This window comes from Gopherus flavomarginatus, chromosome 19 (assembly GCF_025201925.1).
Source record: "Gopherus flavomarginatus isolate rGopFla2 chromosome 19, rGopFla2.mat.asm, whole genome shotgun sequence".
NCBI lineage: Eukaryota > Metazoa > Chordata > Testudines > Testudinidae > Gopherus > Gopherus flavomarginatus.
Window position 1 is genome coordinate 2784114 of NC_066635.1, and position 22742 is coordinate 2806855.

The 22742-nt window shown below is 48.0% G+C and overlaps 1 protein-coding gene across 3 annotated transcripts in view; it reads left to right on the forward strand.

The window, feature by feature from the left end:
- The window catches only part of RNF43 (ring finger protein 43), a 129635-nt gene that overhangs the window by 98616 nt on the left and 8277 nt on the right, over positions 1-22742 (forward strand). For all 3 annotated transcript variants that reach the window (XM_050928926.1, XM_050928924.1, XM_050928925.1), the window contains 3 exons: positions 1166-1321; positions 2550-2652; positions 4004-5494. In XM_050928926.1, coding sequence (XP_050784883.1) covers positions 1166-1321; positions 2550-2652; positions 4004-5494 — 1750 coding nt within the window. The remainder of the gene's footprint in view (positions 1-1165; positions 1322-2549; positions 2653-4003; positions 5495-22742) is intronic.

A 22742-nucleotide genomic window follows, 5' to 3' on the forward strand; every position in this document is an offset into this window, starting at 1 on the left:
ACTGAGAACAGTCTAGATCCATCCTCTTTGGAACCCCCTTTCAGGTAGTTGAAAGCAGCTATCAAGTCCCCCCTCATTCTTCTCTTCTGCAGACTAAACAATCCCAGTTCCCTCAGCCTCTCCTCATAAGTCATGTGCTCCAGCCCCCTAATCATTTTTGTTGCCCTCCGCTGGACTCCTTCCAATTTTTCCACATCCTTCTTGTAGTGTGGGGCCCAAAAACTGGACACAGTACTCCAGATGAGGCCTCACCAATGCTAAATAGAGGGGAATGATCACGTCCCTCAATCTGCTGGCAGAACCCCTACTTATACAGCCCAAAATGCTGTTACCCTTCTTGGCAACAAGGGCACACTGTCGACTCATATCCAGCTTCTCGTCCACTGTAACCCCTAGGTCCTTTTCTGCAGAACTGTTGCCATTCGGTCCCTAGTCTGTAACAGTGAATGGGATTCTTCCGTCCTAAGTGCAGGACTCTGCACTTGTCATTGTTGAACCTCATCAGGTTTCTTTTGGCCCAATCCTCTAATTTGTCTAGGTCCCTCTGTATCCTATCCCTACCCTCCAGCGTATCTACCACTGCTCCCAGTTTAGTATCATCTGCAAACTTGCTGAGGGTGCAGTCCATGCCATCGTCCAGATCATTAATGAAGATACTGAACAAAACCGGCCCCAGGATCGATCCTTGGGATGGCGCGGACTGCACCCTCAGCAAGTTTTCAGATGACACTAAACTGGGAGGAGTGGTAGATACGCTGGAGGGTAGGGACAGGATAGAGAGGGACACAGACAAATCAGAGGACTGGGTGAGTGGCATCAGGCACTCAGAATTAGTGGGCATGTTTGGAGGATTGGGCCCAGACTACAACCTGAATCAGGAATAGAAGCCAGGTCTCCTGAAGACTAGTGACCTGTTCTGACAACTAGGTCATGCTGCCTCACGGTTTGCCTTGACCAGCTGCCAGGTCTCTGTCTGTTGCAGCTGCCTTTATTGCCAGCCTGGTGCTGCAGGTTGTAGCGTGGCTGGTGAAAGGAGAGCCCTAGCTTTTCATATCTGGTAATTTGGTGGAACATGTGTATCTTCGTCCTAGCTATGCAGGAGGGGCCAGTCCTCTCTTCACTCTGCCACTTCTTCAGTCTAGTTCTCTTTTCCTTTCTCTCCCAGGACTCCTTGCAGCAGCAGACCATGCAGGCGATCAGCCGGCTGGCCATCCGGAAGTTCCAGGCCCGGTGCCGACAGGCCGCCCTAAGGGATTCGGCCAGCAGCTGCAGCTCAGCCTCCATCTGCGCTATCTGTCTGGAGGAGTTCAGCGAGGGCCAGGTAGGACGAGCTCACGCTGGAGTGGAAGCCAGATAGCGAGTCTGGCCAATCATGGCTCTGAACTCTCTGGGCAGAGGTGCTTTTGGGAGGGGGGCTGCACAGCTGGACGGACTCTGTGTAAATGGCAAATGTACCAGCATGGGAGAGGGGGCCTGGGAGGGCTTTAAACCCAGAGTCTCACAGAGATTTAGGAACCCAGCTCCCATTGAAATCCAGAATTAGGTGCCTAAATCTCTTTGAGAATATGGGCCTGCGTCCTTTGGGGGTCTGTCCTAGGCTGCTCCAGGATGCTCAGGTGATGCCTAATGCCAAGAGCACCATCTTGCTGGGTGTGTGAACCTGGCTGCTCTCCAGGTATCCTGGCCTTTGTCACTTCCAGAGCAGATTACTGCAACACGCTGCCACTGGGAGCCTTCAGACATGACGCTGGCCCAGAGCGTGGCTCCCCTGCTGGCAATCAGTTAACACAGGGAAGACTAAGGGGTGACGATCACAGGGAACAAATATTTGATCTGGGGCTCTTCATACTAACAGAGAAAAGTGACACCATCCAATGGCTGGGTGCTGAAGCTAGATTGGAAATAAGGCGTGTGTTTTTAACAGCGAGAGCAATGAACCATTGGAACAACTTACCCAGTTGTGGTGGATTCTCCATCACTGATGATTTTTATATCAAGATGGGAGGTTTTTCTCTAAGATCTGCTCTAGGAATTATTGCGAGGAAGTTCTCTGGCCTGTCTTGTGGAGGGGTGAGCCTAGATGATCACAGTGGTCCCTTCTGGCCTTGGAATCAAGGGATCAGTTCTCTCTCTCCAGGACCAGGTGACTCCGGAGCTCCATGGCCCGGCCTGGCTGCCAGGACATTTGCAGGGAGAGCTGTGGGTGTGGGGAAAGCTTCTAATGGGTTGGGGCCTGGTTCCCTGAGCAATGCCTCTCCCCAAGGGGTGCTGCACCGGTTGCACTCAGCACTGGGGACTTTGGCTGCTGACAGGACATTCCTCCAGAGGGCTTTGCAATGTGTGCCCCACTCAGACCCCAGAGCTGCAAAGGCATGGGCTGGTATGCTCGGAGCCAGATGCTTCGGTGGTCTTGTTTTATACACTGGGAAGCGCCCAGAGTGCGGGATCAGGGCTGATCCATGGAGCAGGGAGACGCCTCCTCACCCATATCCAGCTCCCTCCAGGGACCTTGCTTTGCCCACCCAAACCTCCTCTCTGTCTCTGTCTAGGAGCTGCGGATTATTTCCTGTTCCCATGAGTTCCACAGAGAGTGTGTCGACCCCTGGCTGCAGCAGCACCACACCTGCCCGCTCTGCATGTTCAATATCATTGGTAGGGTTCCAGCAGGGACCAAATCGCCCATGAAAAGCACCTCCCAGCAAGAGTGTGGGTGGGTGGGGGAGGGGAGTTGTGGTGTGGGGGGGGAAGGTGTGGTATGTATGTGGGTATTTGTGGGGGGGTGGGGGTGGGAGAGGGAGAATGTGGTGTGTGTTCAGGGGTAGAGTGTTATGTGCATGGGGGGAGGGGGTTTGTGGTGTGTGTGTGGGTGTTATGTGGGGAGGTTGTAGTGTTGTGGGGGGGGGAGTGTGATGTGTTGGGGAGGTGTGGTGTGTCTGGGTATGGGGGGGTTGTGGTGCATGGGGAGAGGGGGGTTGTGGGGGGTGTGTGTGTGGTGTTATGTGAAGGGGGTTGTAGTGTTATGTATGGGGGGAGTGTAGTGTGGGGGGAGGTGTAGTGTGTGAGTGGCTATTTGGGTATGGGGGAGGGGGTTGTGATGCATGGGGAGAGGGAGTTGTGGTGTGTTGGGGTGGTGTTATGTGTAGGGGGGTTGTGGTGTGTGGGAGGAAGGTGTGGTGTGGATGTAGGGGTGGATGTTGGGAGTGTGGGGGTGGGTGGTGTTATGTGTCTGGGGGGGAGAGTGTTTGTGGTGTGTGGGAGAAGGGGGGTTGTGGTGTGCATATGAGGGAACTTGTGTGGCTGTGAACCAGCACTGAGGAAGCTTTCTTGCACCCACACCTCCATGTGCAGCTCTCTGAAGGTCTCCAGAGGCACTGCTTTTGGGGAAGCCTCATCAGACTGTATGGGAAGCAGTAAAAGGGCCCTCATGTGCTGGTGGGGACAAGGAATGTTTGGGTATCAGGCACAGAAGAGAGATGGGTCAGGACAGGTGGGCGAGTGGGCAGGGTCTGGGGAGGGGTTGCCAGGGACTGAATGAGGGGGGTGGGGCACTGGGGAGGGGTCACCAGGCACTGGGTGAGTGGGGAGGGGTTGCCAGGCACTGAATGAGGGGGGTGGGGCACTGGGGAGGGGTCACCAGGCACTGAATGAGGGGGACAGGGCACTGGGGAGGGGTCACCAGGCACTGGGTGAGTGGGGAGGGGTTGCCAGGCACTGAATGAGGGGGGCGAGGCACTGGGGAGGGGTAGCCAGGCACTGAATGAGGGGGACAGGGCACTGGGGAGGGGTTGTCAGGCACTGGGTGAGTGGGAAGGGGTTTCCAGGCACTGAGTGAGGAGGGCAGGGCACTGGGGAGGGGTTGCCCAGGCGTGAGGTGAGTGGGGGCAGGCACTGGAGATTAATTGCCAGGCATTGGGTGTGTGGGCAGAGTTCTGGGCAGAGGTTGCCAGGTTACCGTGGGATGCGATGCAGACACATAGTGGATATGCCCTTTCTGTCTCTCTAGAGGGGGCTGCCTTTGCCCAGCCTGCACATCTGAGGCAGAATTCCCAGGATCTGGAACCTGGGCAGCAGCTTCACCTCTTCCGACAACACCCAGGATACGCCCTGTATCACCTCCCAGAGGCCCACCCCCAGCGGCGGCTCAGGAACTTTGCTTCGCAGCTCCCCCATGGCAACCCCTTCTTCCATTCCCCAGAGCTCTCCCAACTGGATTTCAGCACCATGCACTATTTGCCATACAGGCCAGTGGGCTCCATGGCCACATGCAGCCATCAACCCTCTCTAGCCCAAGGCCTAGGGAATGAGCAGCACCGAAAATCTCCAGCATGTGGACAGATGCCATCTTCTCACAGGACCTGCCCACTTCAGCACCAGGCCCATTGCCTGGGATTCAGGACTGCGGCAGTACCGAGACAGCACCATGCTGCCCCTCTTCATTGGGGAACCAGTCATGGAAGGCAGCACATCAGCAGTGGCTCAGGGGAGAGCTATCTCACAGAGCACAGTGGGTACCTGGCTGATGGTCCAGGCAGTGACTCCAGCTCCGGACCCTGTCATGGCTCCTCCAGTGATTCTATGTTGAATTGCACAGACGTCAGCCTCCAGGGCATCCATGGCAGCTGCTCCACCTTCCGCAGCTCCCTGAGCAGTGACTACGACCCCTGGGTGTACTGTAGCTCCACTGACAATGGCCAGGAGCAGCTGCAGCCTCCCGGGGAGCCAAGGCCGAGGTCTTTGGACTTGAAGGAGACTGGCAGCACTGCATTAGCCAAGAGTCAGATACTGAGTCATGTCCATTATCACCACCACAGGCATCATCACTACAGGAAAGACCTGGAGTGTCCATCTGGGAGATCAGGCCAGGAACCCAGCCAGCATAGGCCCCAGTTTGCTGGGGCTGTGCCCAGTGCCCGGACACAAAAGAGGACTGAGAAAACTCGTCACTGCAAACAGCCTCTCGAAAGCAGCCCAGGGTCCCAGGATGCATCTCTGTCAGGACAGCCCTCCTGTGTGCATCAGGGACCTGACCTCTCAAAGCACCTTTCTTCTTCTGCAGACAGGTCTGACTTCAGTAGGCAAGCTGGAGCAGCTGGTCCATTGCCTTGCCCGCTGTCACAGAAACATGGCTTACAAAGCCGTCACCACAGAAGGAAACGGAAGTGCCGCCCGGAGCCTGTCCTGGCTCACCTTTCAGAGGACTCAGACGTGCACAAAGACTGCAATGTTCACATTCACTATGGCCACTCCCCTGGCTACTGCTGCTCCCCAGAAGTTCAGTCATTGTTGCCAACGGCCCCTATGCCCTATTGCTCAGGCTCTCAGGTGGTTTGGAAGTGCCGAGTCCCGCCCTCCAACTTGGAGTCCCAGCAGCAGGACAAGGACCTATCAGAACGGGAGGGGAAACCCACATATCCAGGTGAATTCTCAGGGACAGGCACTGCAGAAGACAACACAAGTCTTTACCTCCCCTGCCAAACTCTGCAACACAATCAGGGTAAGTTTGTTAGTCACCTCTGCTTTTAGCAAACTTCTGAACAGTGGATTGTACAATTCAGGGTTCATATATATAGGGGTGTGTGTGTGTGTGTGTGTGTGTGTGCGCGCGCGCGCATATAAACACCACACATTGCCCCAAGCTACTGACAACAACTGAGAATGGATGTTTTCAGAGTTCAGACATTAGAATAATAGAAAATTAGGGTTGGAAGAGACCTCAGGAGGTCATCTAGTCCAACCCCCTGCTCAAAGCAGAACCAACCCCAACTAAATCATCCCAGCCAGGGCTTTGTCAAGCCAGACCTTAAAACTCTCTAAGGATGGAGATTCCACCACCTCCCTAGGTAACCCATCCCAGTGCTTCACCATCCTCCTAGCGAACTAGTGTTTCCTAATATCCAACCTAGACCTTCCCCACTGCAACTTGAGACCATTGCTCCTTGTTCTGTCATCTGCCATCACGGAGAACAGCCGAGCTCCATCCTCTGTGGAACCCCCCTTCAGGTAGTTGAAGGCTGCTATCGAATCCCCCCTCACTCTTCTCCAGACTAAATGAGCCCAGTTCTCTCAGCCTCTCCTCAGAAGTCATGTGTCCCAGCACCCTAATCATTTTGTCGCCCTCCGTTGGATTCTCTCCAATTTGTCCACATCCCTTCTGTATTGGGGGACCAAAACTGGACGCAATACTCCAAATGTGGCCTCACCAGTGCCGATTAGAGGTGAATAATCAGTTCCCTCAATCTGTTGGTAATGCCCCTACTATTGCAGCCCAATATGCCGTTAGGTTTCTTGGCAATTAGGGCACACTGTTGACTCATATCCAGCTTCTCATCCACTGTAATCCCCAGGTCCTTTTCTGCAGAACTGCCGCTTAGCCAGTCGGTCCCCAGCCTATAGCAGTGCCTGGGATTCTTCCATCCTAAATGAAGGACTCTGCACTTATTCTTGTTAAACTTCATCAGATTTCTTTTGGCCCAATTCCCTAATTTGTCCAGGTCACTCGGGCCCCTATCCCTACCTTCCAGTGTATCTACCTCTCTACCGCAACTTAATGTCATCCGCAAACTTGCTGAGAGTGCAATCCATCCCATCATCCAGATCATTAATGAAGATGTTAAACAAAACCGGCCCCGGGACTGACCCTTGGGGCACTCCGCTTGATATCGGCTGCCAACTAGACATCGAGCTGTTGATCACTACCCGCTGAGCCCGACGATCTAGCCAGCTTTCTATCCACCTTATAGTCCATTCATCCAGTCCGTACTTCTTTAACTTCCTGGCAAGAATACTGTAGGAGACCATACCAAAAGCTTTGCTGAAGTCAAGGTATATCACGTCCACTGCTTTCCCCATATCCACAGAGCCAGTTATCTCATCATAGAAGGCAATCAGGTTGGTCAGGCATGACTTGCCCTTGGTGAATCCATGCTGACTGTTCCTGATCACCTTCCTCTCCTCTAAGTGCTTCAAAATGGATTTCTTGAGGACACGTTCCAAGATTTTGCCAGGGACTGAGGTGAGGTCTGTAGTTCCCCAGATTCTCCTTCTTCCCTTTTTTAAAGATGGGCACCATATTTGCTTTTTTCCAATCATCTGAGACCTCCCCTGATCGCCACGAATTTTCAAAGATAATGGCCAATGGCATTACAATATTAAAGCTCTAATTAATAGCATATGTGATTAATAAATCCTTTGCCTGTCTTATAAATCAGCTGACAGCATCTGAGCTTTTAGAAGCTGAATGTAGACAAATTCAAATTGAAATAGGGCATAATATTTAATAGTGAGGGTGAATAATCATTGCAAAAAAAAACTGCCTGGTTGGTGGATTCTCTATCTTTTTGTGTGTCTTCAAATCAGGACTGGATGCCTTTCTGGAAGACATGCTTCCGACAAACACAAGTTGTTGGGCTCAAGCTAGGGGTAATGGTGTGAAATTCGTTGGCCTGAGTTATGCAGATGATGTAATGGTCCTGGCCTTAAACTCTGTGAGTCTATAAATTACATTCCTCCTTACCTAGATTGTGCAGAGGCTGCTTCGTGGAGTGTCTCTGGCAACACATTCAGATTATTAATAAAAGGCTCACATGTAGCCTGACTGATGTGTGTCAATTGTGAATGTACTTGAGAATGTGTAAATACACTCTTAGGCTGTGTCTACACTACAAAGTTTGGTCAATATAAATTATATTGGCTTAGAGCCACCGACTTTTGTATTGCACTCGGACATGTGCACACTTGGCTGCTTGCGTCAGTGCTGCATGTCTTCACCAGATCTGGTTGCATCACTAGGTAGGTATCACAGCATGCCCCACGATGCCATCCGACGCAATGCCTTGTGGGACATTTTCACAGTGGTTTGTGGGATACCAGCTATTCATCCAGGGATTTCTGGGAACTAAGGATCAAGTTCCCACAATCCCACACTCTCCAATACATAATGCTTATTCCATCCCATAACTTTCATGCTATTTTAAAAATTCCTACAGTTCTGCACACCACGTTTTAGTCTCTGACATCTCTGGCAGAAGCACGCGCACAGCTCAGTGCAATTTTCACGAGCATTGCTAATACAGGATGCATTCTGCTCTATCTGCAGAATCTCAGCAGTTACTGCTACAACTGGTGGCATTGTGAGGAAAATGAGATGCTCGAGGCCAATGGCAGGATGACGGATAAAGTAAATCAGAATGTCAGGTTGTGGCTGGGGTTCATGGAGCAACTCTACATAGTAGATAGGCACTTCTGGGTCAGAGAACCAAGTCCTGACTGGTGGGGTGGCACTGTCACGTAGGTTTGGGATGATGAGCAGTGGTGGCAGGACCTTGGGATATGAAAGGCCACATTGCTGGGTCTGTGCGCTTAGCTTGTGCCAGCTCTCTGGCACTGGGACTCCACAATAAGAGCTGCACTGATAAGTGGTGGTGCTGCTCGGGACACTTACAATGCCAGATTACTATGCTGCAGTGGGCAATCAGATCAGATTTGGAAACTCCATAGGAGGCTTTGTCATCCAAATGTGCAAGGTCATTAACTGTCTCCTGCTGTGCAGACGCTCGACAATGTGCAGGGAATAGGAAGCAGATGGATTTGCAGCAACGGTGTTTCTGAACTGTGGTGGGATGACAGGCAGCACACAGATCCATATTCAGGTACCAGCCCACCTGGCCAGGGGCTATGTAAACAGAAAATGACTACTTTTGCATGATTATACAAGTGTTAGTGGATCACCGAGAATGCTTCATTGATGTCCATGTGGGCTAGTCAGGGAAGGTGCCTGACACTTGAAGAACGTAAGACTGTTGAGAAACTTGCAAGCAGGGACATTCTTCCTCAACTGATTCATTCACATTAGCAATGTCGAAATACCCATAGTGATTCTGGAGGCCCAAGCATATCCCTTGCTTCCCCTGACTCATGAAACTATACACTTGCCACCTCAACAGAACCAAGGAAAGATTCGACTCCTGGCTGAGCAGGTCCAGGATGACCACTGGATATGCATTTGGGAGACTCTAAACTCACTGGTGATGTTTAGTGCCTAGGGTGGATCTCAGCAAGGCAAACATTCCTATTATCGTTGCAGCATGCTGTGCATTATATAATACTATCATGAGGTAAAGGGGGAAAGGCTACTGGCAGGGCGGCGTGAGGTGCACCAGCTGTCGTCTGAATTTGAACAGCCAGACACAAGGGCTAGTAGAAAAGCCAACTATGGAGCCATAAGGTTGAGGGAGGCCTTAAAAGAACTTTATAACAGTCAGACATAGAAATGTTGTGTGATGCTTTTGGGAAATGTTGTGTCTTCATGTGTATAGACCTTAAATATGGGTGGGATCTTGACTCCCGTTGTGAATTCTGTAATGTGGCACGTCTGCTTGATGTAAACTGGACTCTGAGTTTCAGAGAATAAAACTTTATTGTGTGCAGATAAACAGAAAACAAAGCTAACGTGCAAATAAACAAGTTAGAAACTTTGAAGCAGTACTGTAAGAAGGTGACCCATATTTATAAAAGCTGATTAATACATATTTACATGTTAAAACATTTTAAAATGTTTCATTCATGGTAAACACACGTACTGCACTGTTCTTGTTGGCCGATCCTGCAATTGTCACAGGTCAGCATTGGTATAGTCATGGATCTCCTAGTTCCGCCTTGCATGGAGTGCTGGGGGTATGGATTCACTCTGTGCTGCCACCCGTTATGCTTGGGGATATACAGAGCAATGCCATGGAGTTTCCATGGATTGGAGCGGGTCTTTGGACAGACTGTTGCTTGGGAGGTTTAGATGCTGCGTGTCCCTGGGATATTGGAATACAGAATGTGCAAAGTGGTTGGAGTTGACATCTCTTGCTCCTGAGGAGGACAAAGTCCTAGAGAACACAGCGGCTACTGGCGTCCCAAGGCTGCACTGGCCCATATACCACTATACTGTTTGTTGCTCTGTTGCCAGCTGAATTTATCGCAGAGTGGCATGGGGATGTCTCCTATCGCAGGGAAGAAACAAGGGTGCCATCCCTAGAAACCTTCCAGAGAGGATTGCAGAGTATCTCCATGAGAGTTTCACCGAGGTTGTTCAAGTGGATTAAAGGGACAAAGTAATGAGCTGAGGAGAACTGTGTCCCCCTGCTAGCTCAGACAGCCAAAGTGAACACCACCTCTTCCTTTCTTCTACCACTAACCGAGCACAGGACCCTGATCTGTGTGGACTGTGGAATTTGGCCTGCCGCACGAATCCATTTGAATTTATTGCCTAACATGCAGTAGTTGATTAAAGTGGCAAGTTGATGATTCTATGAACTAGATATTGATTCCAAAGCATTAACTTGAATTGGATTCCCAGTGCTGGTTTTAAAAGTAAAGTGAGGAATCCAAAGTGTCTCTTTGCTCTCTAAACATGTGGATGGGGTGGGCACCACTTTAAAACAGGGAAGAAGGGAGGGAGGTTTTGGACAATGAATAGGGAATAGATTTTAAATTTTTATTAACACTAATGTTAAAATTATATAATACACAGGCTGAGAAAAGAGAGTCTGTACATCTGGGTATAATGCTTAGATTATCCACAAAAACAAAGTTTGTTTTTAAAAGTCATAAGATACATATAGTACATAATCAGCAAAAACCCAGATTTAGGTGAATAAATTTAAGAATACAGTTTAGATATTAGCATCCATGTATTTGAGTCCATCACTCATGAAAAGTTGTACAGCGTTGTGGTTGTGGGAAGCAAAATATATCAATGACTGAAGATTGTCCCTCAGTAATTGAGAATTTAGGGTAGGTTGTCCATTTAGAAAATACAATCTATCAAGGAAGTATTTCAATTACTTTCCTGCCTGTGCTTCTCATTGGCACTCCAGCTCATCCCTCCTGGTATTGCCAGTGTCTGGTGATGTGTTCTATGTAGATGTCCCTCGACCACCTGATGCTGTCTGACACCATGAGTTGCCGCATCAGCCAAGCATTGCTTTGACTGATTTTGCATTCTTTCAACACTCGCTCATTACTGGGGTCCCATGTGCCCAAGACTCTGACAATCAGCATGTGTGTCTGAACCTGGTATCCCCTAAATCTGAAGGTGTCTGCCAGAAGAGCGTATTTCTCCACCTTTCAAGCTCGGGCATCATGGAAGGCTGGGGTCCTGTTCTCAAAGGGCATGGTAACATCCACCAGGATGATCATCTTCCAGTCCTCATTGGTGATGACGATATCCGGTTGCAGTTGGATGACTGTTCTGGGAATGGTGAAGTTCACAGCAACCTTTCCCCATGGGTGGCGAGATGGCTCTGGCCAGGTGATTGTGGATGGCATTGTGTTGCAGCTGCCAGGCTCTGGAATGGGGCTTGCAGCTACACAGGACGTGGGGTAGTGTCTCATTGGCGTAGCCGTACTTCCTGCATCGCTTGTCCTGATTCCCATGGCGGACGGCTCCGTTCAGTGGAACGCAGTTGAGCCAGGCCCTGTGGATGAACCCCCAGTCAGCAAATCGGGTGAAGCTGCCCCCAGGGAGGAAGTGGTTGTTGGAGTCCCATTTGCACGTCACCTCGAACACCTTGCCCTGGTCCGGATTCCACTTCAGTTTTTCGACATACTGGCAGCGGATGGCATCCTTCAGGGTCCTCTCTAGCATGATTCTGGCTCTTGGAGTGATGATTGTGTGGTCCGTGTTCTTCATCTGTGGCACCAGGACTCCCAACTCCTGGCGTTCCTCACACCATGTCCAGTGGCAGCCGATATGCTTCTCCAGTCGTTGTGTAGCGTTGTGGGCACAAGTCTAGAGCAAAGCAAAATCTCCCTGTCTCTTCCAAATTTGCCTTCCAGGGAGCTGCTAAGGTAGATGGCAACAGCTTGGTTGGTGGGCAGAGGGATAGTTTAGTGGTTTAAGCATTGGCCTGCTAAACCCAAGGTTGTGAGTTCAATCCTTAAGGGGGCCATTTAGGGATCTGGGGCAAAAATCTGTGTGGGGATTGGTCCTGCTTTGAGCAGGGAGTTGGACTAGATACCTCCTGAGATCCCTTCCAACTCTGATATTCTATGAGGGGGTCCTGGCAATTTGCTTCTTGATGACATCCTGCATGGCACTTTCTGCAATGTACCTCACCATGGCATCTGGGCAAATCAGAAGGCATAAGTGATCACTGCACCATCACACAGATCACCCATTTGACGGACACTGGCACCACCCTGCCTGTGCAAGATGTACACCAGTTTATTGCTGGCTCTCTGGGGAAGAAACATCCACTTCTTCACTAGCTGCCTGATGGTGTTGTCTGCATTGTTCAGAGGTACCTTCGGCACAGCTGATCCCTCTGGACAAATAAGATACAGGGATCAGGAAGGTGTTCAAGGCATTGATCTTCTGCCATGGTGCCAGTAGGGAGGAGTCAATCCTGGCCACATCTTGTAGGATCTCCACAATTGTATCCTCAGGTGTCAGCTGGACACAGAAGCCCATGAGTGTGCCAAGATGTTGGTATGCTTTCCCATCCTTGAGGAACAGCATGAGTGCACCTCAGATATGAAACATCACCTGGACTGAGTCCCTTCTACTGCCATCGATATGCAGGGTTGCGCACTTCATACACTCAGCTGAGTTCCCTTTCCCTTCCTCACTCATTCTTACCTGGTGGGATTGGCTTGATTTCAGCAGAGTTTTGAATAGCTCCTTGCTTGCAGCATGGTTTGCATCCCTTCTGTGCCCCCCCCCCCCCACCTCCTCCTCACTAGGCATTGAAGGTTTTTCTGTGCCCAGTTCTAACAATGAATCCACAATCACATTCAGGGTGCTGGTAAGGTCCTCACCAAGTACGCATACTGTTCATTGTAGAAGCAGCAAGTCTGCAGAGTGGCCCCAGATTTGTTGTTGCCCTTCCTTGCTTTCTGATATGCCTGCTGAAGTTTCTTGGCTTTCACCAGGCACTGCTGCTCATTCCTTTTGTGCCAAGTCTGGCATCCCCTGTGCAATGTGTGTACAGATATCTATATTCCTTTGGCTATTCCTTAATTGGCTTACCCAGCCTCTTCTCCCCACAGGCCAAGGAGATCCAGGACTTGTAGGCAGGAACATGTCTATGTATAGCTCTGTCTGTGCTGAGCTGGCATGGTGAGATGCTTGCAAACGTGGGCTAGTAGGTGTGCTTTCCAAGGCAGGCAACCAGAAAAAGGCATTTCAAAACGTGCTGAGGTTTTCAAAGGGGGAAGGTGGGGCTCTGGTATTTGTGGTCCCTGGGCAGTCAAGTGCAAAATTGTGACTATAGTGACCAATCTTGTGGGGCCAGGAGCATTGTGGGACAGCTACCGGAGCACTGTTAGGAGCAACACAGGTAGTGCAGTGTCTACACTAGCATGTTGTCAATGGAAGTAGGTAGACCAGTGCAAGCACCCCATTTCACTGATGCGATACCATCACCACCACGGCCTGATCTATACTACAAAGTTAGAGCGACTTGTGTCAACTTCTTTCACAATTGGATCTACATTTGTCTCCCCAAAATGTAAGCACCCTGTTTCCTTGACGCACTATCACCACCTCCTCAAACAATGCAGAGCTCACCAGTGCAAGCACCCCATTTCACTGATGCGATACCATCACCTCCCCAAAGGTGGTGATGGTATCGCATCAGTGAAATGGGGTGCTTGCACTGGTGAGCTCTGCATTGTTTGAGGAGGTGGTGATAGTGCGTCAAGGAAACAGGGTGCTTACATTTTGGGGAGACAAATGTAGATCCAATTGTGAAAGAAGTTGACACAAGTCGCTCTAACTTTGTAGTATAGATCAGGCCGTAGACTAGGATTTCCAAATGAGCCTAAAAGAGTTAGGTTGCCCAACTGTCAATGAGTTTGGAGCCTTGCTCCCTTAGGGCTGGTCTACACCGAAACCTCACCTTGGCATAGCTATGGTTACGTCTACACTACAGGATTATTCTGATTTTACATAAACCGGTTTTGTAAAACAGATTGTATAAAGTTGAGTGCACGTGGCCACACAAAGCACAATAATTCGGCGGTGTGCATCCATGTACCGAGGCTACTGTCGATTTCTGGAGCGTTGCACTGTGGGTAGCTATCCCGTAGCTATCCCATAGTTCCCGCAGTCTCCCTCGCCCATTGGAATTCTGGGTTGAGATCCCAATGCATGATGGTGCAAAAACAGTGTCGTGGGTGATTCTGGGTAAATGTCGTCACTCATTCCTTCCTCCGTGAAAGCAACGGCAGACAATCATTTCGCACCCTTTTCCCCTGGATTGCCCTGGCAGACGCCATAGCATGGCAACCATGGAGCCCATTTTGCCTTTTGTCACTGTCACCGTATGTGTACTGATGCTGCTGACAGAGGCAGTACTGCAGTGCTACACAGCAGCATTCATTTGCCTTTGTAAGGTAGCAGAGATGGTTATCGTCCCTATTGCACAGTCTGCCATGCCATTGTATACTGGCAATGAGATGATGGGGGAGGGATAGCTCAGTGGTTTGAGCATTGGTCTGCTAAACCCAGGGTTGTGAGTTCAATCCTTGAGAGGTCCACTTAGGGATCTAGGGCAAAAAAATCAGTACTTGGTCCTGCTGGTGAAGGCAGGGGGCTGGACTCCATGACCTTTCAGGGTCCCTTCCAGTTCTATGAAATAGGTATATCAGTTGTTCTGTATCACTTGCTGCTGTCATGGGTGCTCCTGGCTGGCCTTTGCTGAGGTCAGCTGGGGGCACAAAGACAAAAATGGGAATGACTCCCCAGGTCATTCCCTCCTTTGTTTTGTTTTATCTAAAAATAGTCAGTCCTGCCTAGAATATGGGGCAAGTGTACTAGAGAACCAGAGAGCACAGCCACGCCGTGTCAGATCCCACAGAAATGATGAGCTGCATGCCATTCTAGGGGGTGCCCCTGCAACAACCCCACCCATTGCTTCCCTCCTCCCCCAACCCTCCTAGGCTACTGTTGCAGTGTCCCCCCATTTGTGTGTTGAAGTAATAAAGAATGCAGGAATAAGAAACACTGACTCTTTAATGAGATAAAATGAGGGGGAGGCAGCCTACAGCTGCTATGAAAGTCCAGGAAGGACATTAAACGGTGGCGAGGGAGAGGAGCTCAGCCTCCTGCTGCTATGATAGTCCAGGCAGTACAGAATCTTTTCTTTAGACATGAAAGGGGGGAGGCTGATGGAGCTCAGCCCCCAGTTGCCGTGATGAAGACAGTTACCAGCCGTTCTGTACCATCTGCTGGGAATGACCAGGAGTCATTCCTATTTTTACCCAGGTGCCCCCGGCCAACCTCACCGAGCCAGGAGCACTCACAGGATGATGAGGAGGGCTATCAGTCATTTTCTACTGTACCGTCTGCCACTGGGGAGGGGAGAGGAGAGGATGCTGCTGTTCAGTGCTGCAGCACCGCATCTACCAGCAGCATGCAGTAGACATACAGTGACATTGATTCGTCCTTGTCCTTCTACTATGTATGCTGTGATGTGGAGGATGTGGTATAGTCACATTTTGCAGTAAGTTGTGCAAATACCCATCTGACACATTGAGATCCACGATATCTTAAATTTCATGATACCATGATTTCTTGACACCTTAAATGACTGCTTCTTGGAGCTAGGCCTGGAACCCACAAGAGGAGAGGCAATTCTTGATTTAGTCCTAAGTGCAGCACAGGATCTGGTCCAAGAGGTGAATATAGTTGGATCGCTTGGGAATAGTGACCATAATATAATTAAATTTAACAATCCTGTGGCAGGGAAAATACCACAGTGGCCCAACACTGTAGCATTTAATTTCAGAAAGGGGGACTACACAAAAATGAAGAATTTAGTTAACAAATTAAAAGGCACAGCGCAAAAAGTAAAATCCCTGCAAGCTGCATGGAAACTTTTTAAAAACACAATAATAGAAACTCAACTTAAATGTATGCCCCAAATTAAAAAAACATCGTAAAAGAACCAAAAAAGTGCCACCGAGGCTAAACAACAAAGTAAAAGAAGCAGTGAGAGGCAAAAAGGCATCCTTTAAGAAGTGGAAGTTAAATCCCAGTGAGGAAAATAGAAAGGAGCATAAACTCTGGCAAATGAAGTGTAAAAATAGAATTAGAAAGGCCAAAAACGAATTTGAAGAACAGTTAGCCAAAGACTCAAAGTAATAGCAAAATTGTTGGAATTTCTAAACATTACAGATGACAATTTCTTTACTCAAAAAGTGTTGCAGACAACATGGGGGAATTCTTTATTAGACCTTGTCATAACAAATAAAGAGGAACTGATCACAGAACTTAAAATTAATGGTAGCTTAGGTACACGTGATCGTGACTTGATCACATTCATAATGTGCAAACAAAATGAAGTCCAGACCATTAAGTATAGATACTTGGTGCTTGAATAGGCCTAATTTCACAAAGCTGAAAATAATTATGAGCCAACTCAGCTGGGAGAAAGAATTTAATCAGAAAACTGTGAATGATAATTGGGAATTATTTAAGAACGCCTTCTTAGATGGTCACAAAGCCACAATTCCGCAACTGAGGAAGAAGGCTGTGCTGGTTATAAAACCCAATTTGGTTTGGGGCGGGGGGAGAACACACACGCACACACACGGAAGAAAGGGGATGTTGATAGTAATGAATATAAATCAGAAGTTGGGAAGTGTAGAAAATTAAGGGAAGTAGAAGAAGAAATCACTCTATGAGCAGCAAAGTAAAAAAGAGTTTTTAAAATATATAAGGAACAAAAAGAATCCTAACAATGGTATTGGTCCATTACTAGATGGAAATGGTAGGATTGTCAATAATAATGCAGAAGAGTCTGAAATGTTTAATAAATATTTCTGTTTTGTATTTGGAGAAAAAGCAGATGATATAGTCACATCATATGATGCTGATAACACTCTCCATTCCACCAGTATCTCTAGATGATGTTACACAGAAGCTACCAAAATTAGATTCTTTAAAATCAGTAGGTCCAGATAATTGGCAAACATTAAATGGATTAAAAACTGGCTAACTGAAAAGTCTCAAAATAACAGTGAACAGTGAACCACCAGCAAGCAGCGTGCTTCAGGGAGGGGTCCTGCAGGGATCGGTTCTTGACCCCACACTATTTAACATTTTAATCAAGGACCTGGAAGAAAACAAAAATTGATAAAGTTTGCTGATGACTTATTGATAAAGTTTGCCAATAACACAAAAATTGGGGACATTGTAAATGATGCAGAGGACAGGTCACTAATACAGAGTGATCTGGAAAGCTTGATAACCTGGGCACAAGCAAACAATATGAGTTTTAATATGACTAAATATAAATGTAGATATCTAGGAACAAAGAACGTAGGCCACTTACATGATGGGGGGGGGGCTCTATCCTGGGAAACAGTTTAGGGTTGTGATAGTCAGCTGAACATGAGCTTACAGTGGGATGCTGTGGCTAAAAGAGCTAATGTGACTCTGGGATGCATAGATGGGAATCCGGAGTAGGAGGAGAGAGGTTATTTTACATCTGTATTTGGCACTGGTGCAACCACTGCTTGAATCCTGTATCCCCTTCTGGTGCCCACAATTCAAGAAGGATGTTGATAAATTTGAGAGGGTTCAGAGAAGAGCCACAAGAAGATTAAAGGATTTGACAATATGCCCTATATCAATAAACTCAAAACGCTCAATCTACTTAGCTTAACAAAGGAAGGTTAAGGGTTGACTTGATTACAATCTATAAGTATCTACATGGGGAATAAATATTTAATAACAGGCTCTTCAATCTAGAAGAGAAAGGTATAATATAATCCAATGGCTGGAAGTTGAAGCTAAACAAATTCAGACTGGACATAAGATATAAATTCTTTACAGTGAAGGTAAGTAACCACTGGAACAATTTACCAAGTGTCCTGGTGGATTGTCCGTCACTGACCATTTTAAAATTAGGATTAGATGATTTTCTCAAAGATCTGCTCTAGGAATCATTTTGGGTAAATTCTCTGGCCCGTGCCATACAGAAAGTCAGACTAGATGATCACAATGGTCCCTTCTGGCCTTGGAACTGTGACAAACTGGGAATGTTCTTAATGTTTGCTCTGAATACTGTGTTGGTGCCTCAGTGTCCCCTATGCAGTTCTTAATATCTAGGTGGTGGAATAAGGGTGTGTGATTGCTGCAGAGGAAGGGGCCAGTGCACCTAAATGCCTGGCACTCTGTTTCCTAGGAACTGATGGCCTGGGCCCCTCCCCTGCAAAGGTGTCAGCTGAAGGTGTTGGAGACAAAGAGATCAGGTGTCCTCCTGGCCCTGGAAAGGAACTGAGCAGAGGAGGAGGGGCTGGAGGGGGTTGTTAGTCTGGAGCTGGCTGGGGACAAGGAGTGAAGTGCAGACATGGGGGTCTGGCTCACTGACCCCCAGAATGGACCCGGCCGAGGGGTCCAGTTCACTGTATCTACAAACTCTGTTTTAGACCCTGTTCCTGTCATCGAATAAAACTCTGTTTTACTGTCTGGCTGAGAGTCACATCTGACTGCAAAGTGGGGTGCAGGACCCTGTGGCTTCCCCAGGACCCCGCTGGGGCGGGCTTGCTGTGGGAAGCACACGGAGGGGCAGAGGACGCTGAATGCTCCAAGGAGAGACCCAGGAGGTGAAGACGTGTGACCTTCTTGCCCTGAACAAGTCTGCTCCGAGGGAGAGGAGGTTCCCCAAAGTCCTGACTGGCTTGATGGGGAGAAGTTCCAGAGCATCGCCCGGTGACTCCGTGACAGGAACCCATTAATCTTTTGCTCTAACACCCATTGGAAACCTTCTCTTTACATATCCTCATTCTGGGAACCTCATAATATCAGAGGAATGGGTCAGAGAAATCCTAATGTTTGGTTATGTGATCCAGTTTTACACTCCACCTACCTTTCTCATCCATTCTCAGGGACCCTTCTCACAAGAGGTTACTCATCCAAGATGTCAATACTCTACTCACTCTTGGAAGTATAGAAGAGGTTTATGCATGTTACAGAGAGAAATATTTCTCTTCAAAATATTTCCTCACACCTAAGAAGGAAAGAGTTTGGAGACCCATTCCAGACCTCTGGCTATCCAACACCTTCATTCAGTGCATAAGGGTTGGATGGTGACCGTAGCAGTGATAATTCCAACGCTAGATCCAGAAGACTGGTTTGTGTCTCTCATTCTTCACACGGCCTACTTTCATGGTGCCATCCATCTTGCATACAGAAAATACCGCAGGTTTGTGGTAGGTTGAAACCACAACCAGTACAGGCCTATCCCCAACTCCAAGACTTTTCATAATGTTGCTATCTGTAGTGGTAGCTTGCCTGAGAAGGATGGGGATATCAGTACACCCATATTTGGATCACAGGCTCATCAAGAAATGCAGAATTACATCCAGACTATTCTTAATCTCTTCAGTACTCTGAGCCTAAAGGTAAATGCAGAAAAGGCTGCCCTTAGTATCATCCCAATGGACAGAATTTAGCAGAGCCCTGATGGACTATTTAGTTCAGCCCAGTTTCCAGATGATGACATGTCTGATTGCACAGTTGCAGAAGGTGTCTCAGATAACATCAAGCATTTGTTTCACTTTGTTAGGACACATGGCTTCTAGCATTTTTGTAGCATTGCATGCCAGACTTCACCTAAAGTGTATGCAAAACTGGTTGAAGTCAGTCTACGTTCCAAACCAACATAAATTGGCTATGTTCCTAACAATCCCACAGAAGATTCTACTCTGACTCAGTTGGTAGAAAGACCCCCCTCAGCCTAGGTACAAGAGTCCCTTGCTTCCTGCTCCTTTCACTGGAGATGATAGTTATAGATGTTGCTCTTTGGGTTAGGGAGCCCACCTGGAACATCATTTAGTGCAGGCAAATGATTGAAGAATCTTCTTATATGGAGATATACCTATCTCATAAAACTGGAAGGGACCTTGAAAGGTCATTGAGTCCAGTTCAGTCCATTCCCCTGCCTTCACTAGCAGGACCAAGTACTGTCCCTGACAGTTTGTTGTTGTGTTTCTGCCCCCTGATCCTTAAATGGCCCCCTCAAGGACTGAGCTCACAACCCTTGTTTAGCAGGCCAATGCTCAAAGCACTGAGCTGTCCCTCCCCTCCCCAATGCCACAGGAATACTGTGGAGCTCAGAACAATCCAGATCACCTTCAAGGGGTTCCTGCCATTCATAGGGGGTTCCATTCAGATCATGATAGGCAATACAACTTCCATGCTGTGTGTAAACAGGCAGGGAGAGGATTTGTCGTCAACCCTATGCAGACAAGCAGAGCAACACTGGAACCTGTGCATTCAGCATCACATTACAGTCACAGCTATCCATTTACCAGGATTACAGAACACACTGGCAGAGAGATCTGAGCAAGAATTCCTTGGCAGACCATGAACGGGAAATAAAGTATTCAATAAAAGCAGCAAAGAGTCCTGTGGCACCGTATAGACTAACAGACGTTTTGGAGCATGAGCTTTCGTGGGTGAATACCCACTTCATCAGATGCATGTAGTGGAAATTTCCAGGGGCAGGTATATATATATATGCAGGCAAGCTAGAGATAATGAGGTAGTTCAATCAGGGAGGATGAGGCCCTGTTCTAGCAGTTGAGGTGTGAAAACCAAGAGAGGAGAAACTGGTTTTGTAATTGGCAAGCCATTCACAGTCTTGCCAATTACAAAACCAGTTTCTCCTCCCTTGGTTTTCACACCTCAACTGCTAGAACAGGGCCTCATCCTCCCTGATTATATATATATATACCTGCCCCTGGAAATTTCCACTACGTGCATCTGACGAAGTGGGTATTCACCCACGAAAGCTCATGCTCCAAAATGTCTGTTAGTCTATAAGGTGCCACAGGATTCTTTGCTGCTTTTACAGATCCAGACTAACACGGCTACCCCTCTGATTCTTGAAAGTATTCAATGATTCAGTTCATCTTCAATTGACTTGTTTGCAATGCACAATGGCAAGAAATGTCCAACTTTCTAGTCTATATGGGGATACAGTGTGGGGTCCCTAAGGGATGCATTGCTCATTTCATGTTCAGATGCTCAGATACATATATTCCCACCAGTTACTTTTGAGTCCAAGGGTGCTCCGGAAAGTCAGGCAGGATGCAGCAGTTCCAGTATGGCCAAGACAGTATTACTTCCCACAACTCATGGCATTCGAGTTGCCACCAATACTTCTACCATTAAAACCAGACCTAGTATCTTAGAACAACAATCTAATCCAACATCCCAACCTACACACCCTCCACGAAACTGTATGGGCTTTGGATAGATGTCAGTAGAAAAAGTGAATGTTCTTCTGAACTACACAACATACTAATCAATAGCAGGAAAGTCTTCACTTAAAGGACTTAGTAATTCAAAGTGGAGAATATTTGTCATTTGGTGTGAACATCACCTAATGCATTTAAATGCCAAAATTCCTTTGGAGTATATACTGTTTCTGAAGAACACAGGTGTCTCAATCAGTTCTTGCAAGGAGTACCAAGCTGCTGTTAGTCCCCCCAACCAGCTGTAGAGGAATACATTCTGTTTTCCCATCCTACCACTACCAGATTTTTCAAAGTGAGTATTTCCCCCACGCAGGAACCCCTGGGGTTTAAAAGTAGTCTTATCAGGCCTTGACGTCTTGGATCACAAGGTTTACACATCCTCCACTCTACAGTTCAGGACTGCAAACTACTCTGCACTCCTTGCCAGCTAGGTAACCCATCCCAGTGCTTCACCACCCTCCTTGCCAGCTATGACTATTGATAACTATTGATTGATAACTACAATAAACTTTTTGAATTTGCCTCTTACATTCCAGAGGATAGGAGAGCAGACTTTAAATCAATTCTGAGCGAGGGCCAATTGATTTCCAGAATGGCCCTACAAGCCTCTTTAGACATGGTGGACACAGCAGCCCGTACGACTGCAACGGCTGTGGTTATGCACAGATCTTCATGGCTTTCTGCATCTGGCATCCCTAAAGATCTGCAGAACAAAGTGGAGGACCTCCCCTTTGATAAAGAGAAACTGTTTTCCAAAAAAACCGATGAACTACTTCACACAATGAAAGATTCTAGAGCGACACTGCGCACCCTGGGCATTCAACCATCTCTTCTCAGGGGACAACGATACCAACCCTACCAAAGACCATGTACACAACAATATTATCGGCCTCAACCATACAACGTAAATAGGAATCGCGCTAGACTCCCTAAGCACAGACAAAATCAAGCTCAAGCAACCACTTCCCCTCCATCTGGGAATAAACAACAATTTTGAAATGTTGGTCGAGGGTCTGTGCGACCACCCCTTGATTCCACAGCCTACTTGCCCATTTGGCCACCGCCTCCAGAGTTTCCAACATGCTGGGCAGCAAATTACACAGGATCACTGGGTCCTCGAAATAGTTCAGTCCGGTTACTCTATCCCATTCATATCCTATCCTCCTACCCTTCCCCGTCCCTCTTCAGGGACCCCTCTCACGAGCACCTACTTAGCGCAGAAGTGGTTCATCTTCTACAGCTAGGTGCAGGGGAGCCTGTGCTGATGCAACATCAAGGGAAAGGTTTCTACTCCCATTACTTCCTGACTCAGAAAAAGACTGGGGGATGGAGGTCTATACTAGACTTACGCCAACTGAACAAATTTGTGAGGATACAAAAATTCAAAATGTTCACACTGGGCACAATAATTCCTGCACTGGATCAAGGAGACTGGTTTACAGCCCTTGACCTACAGGACGCCTATTTTCACATATCAATTCATC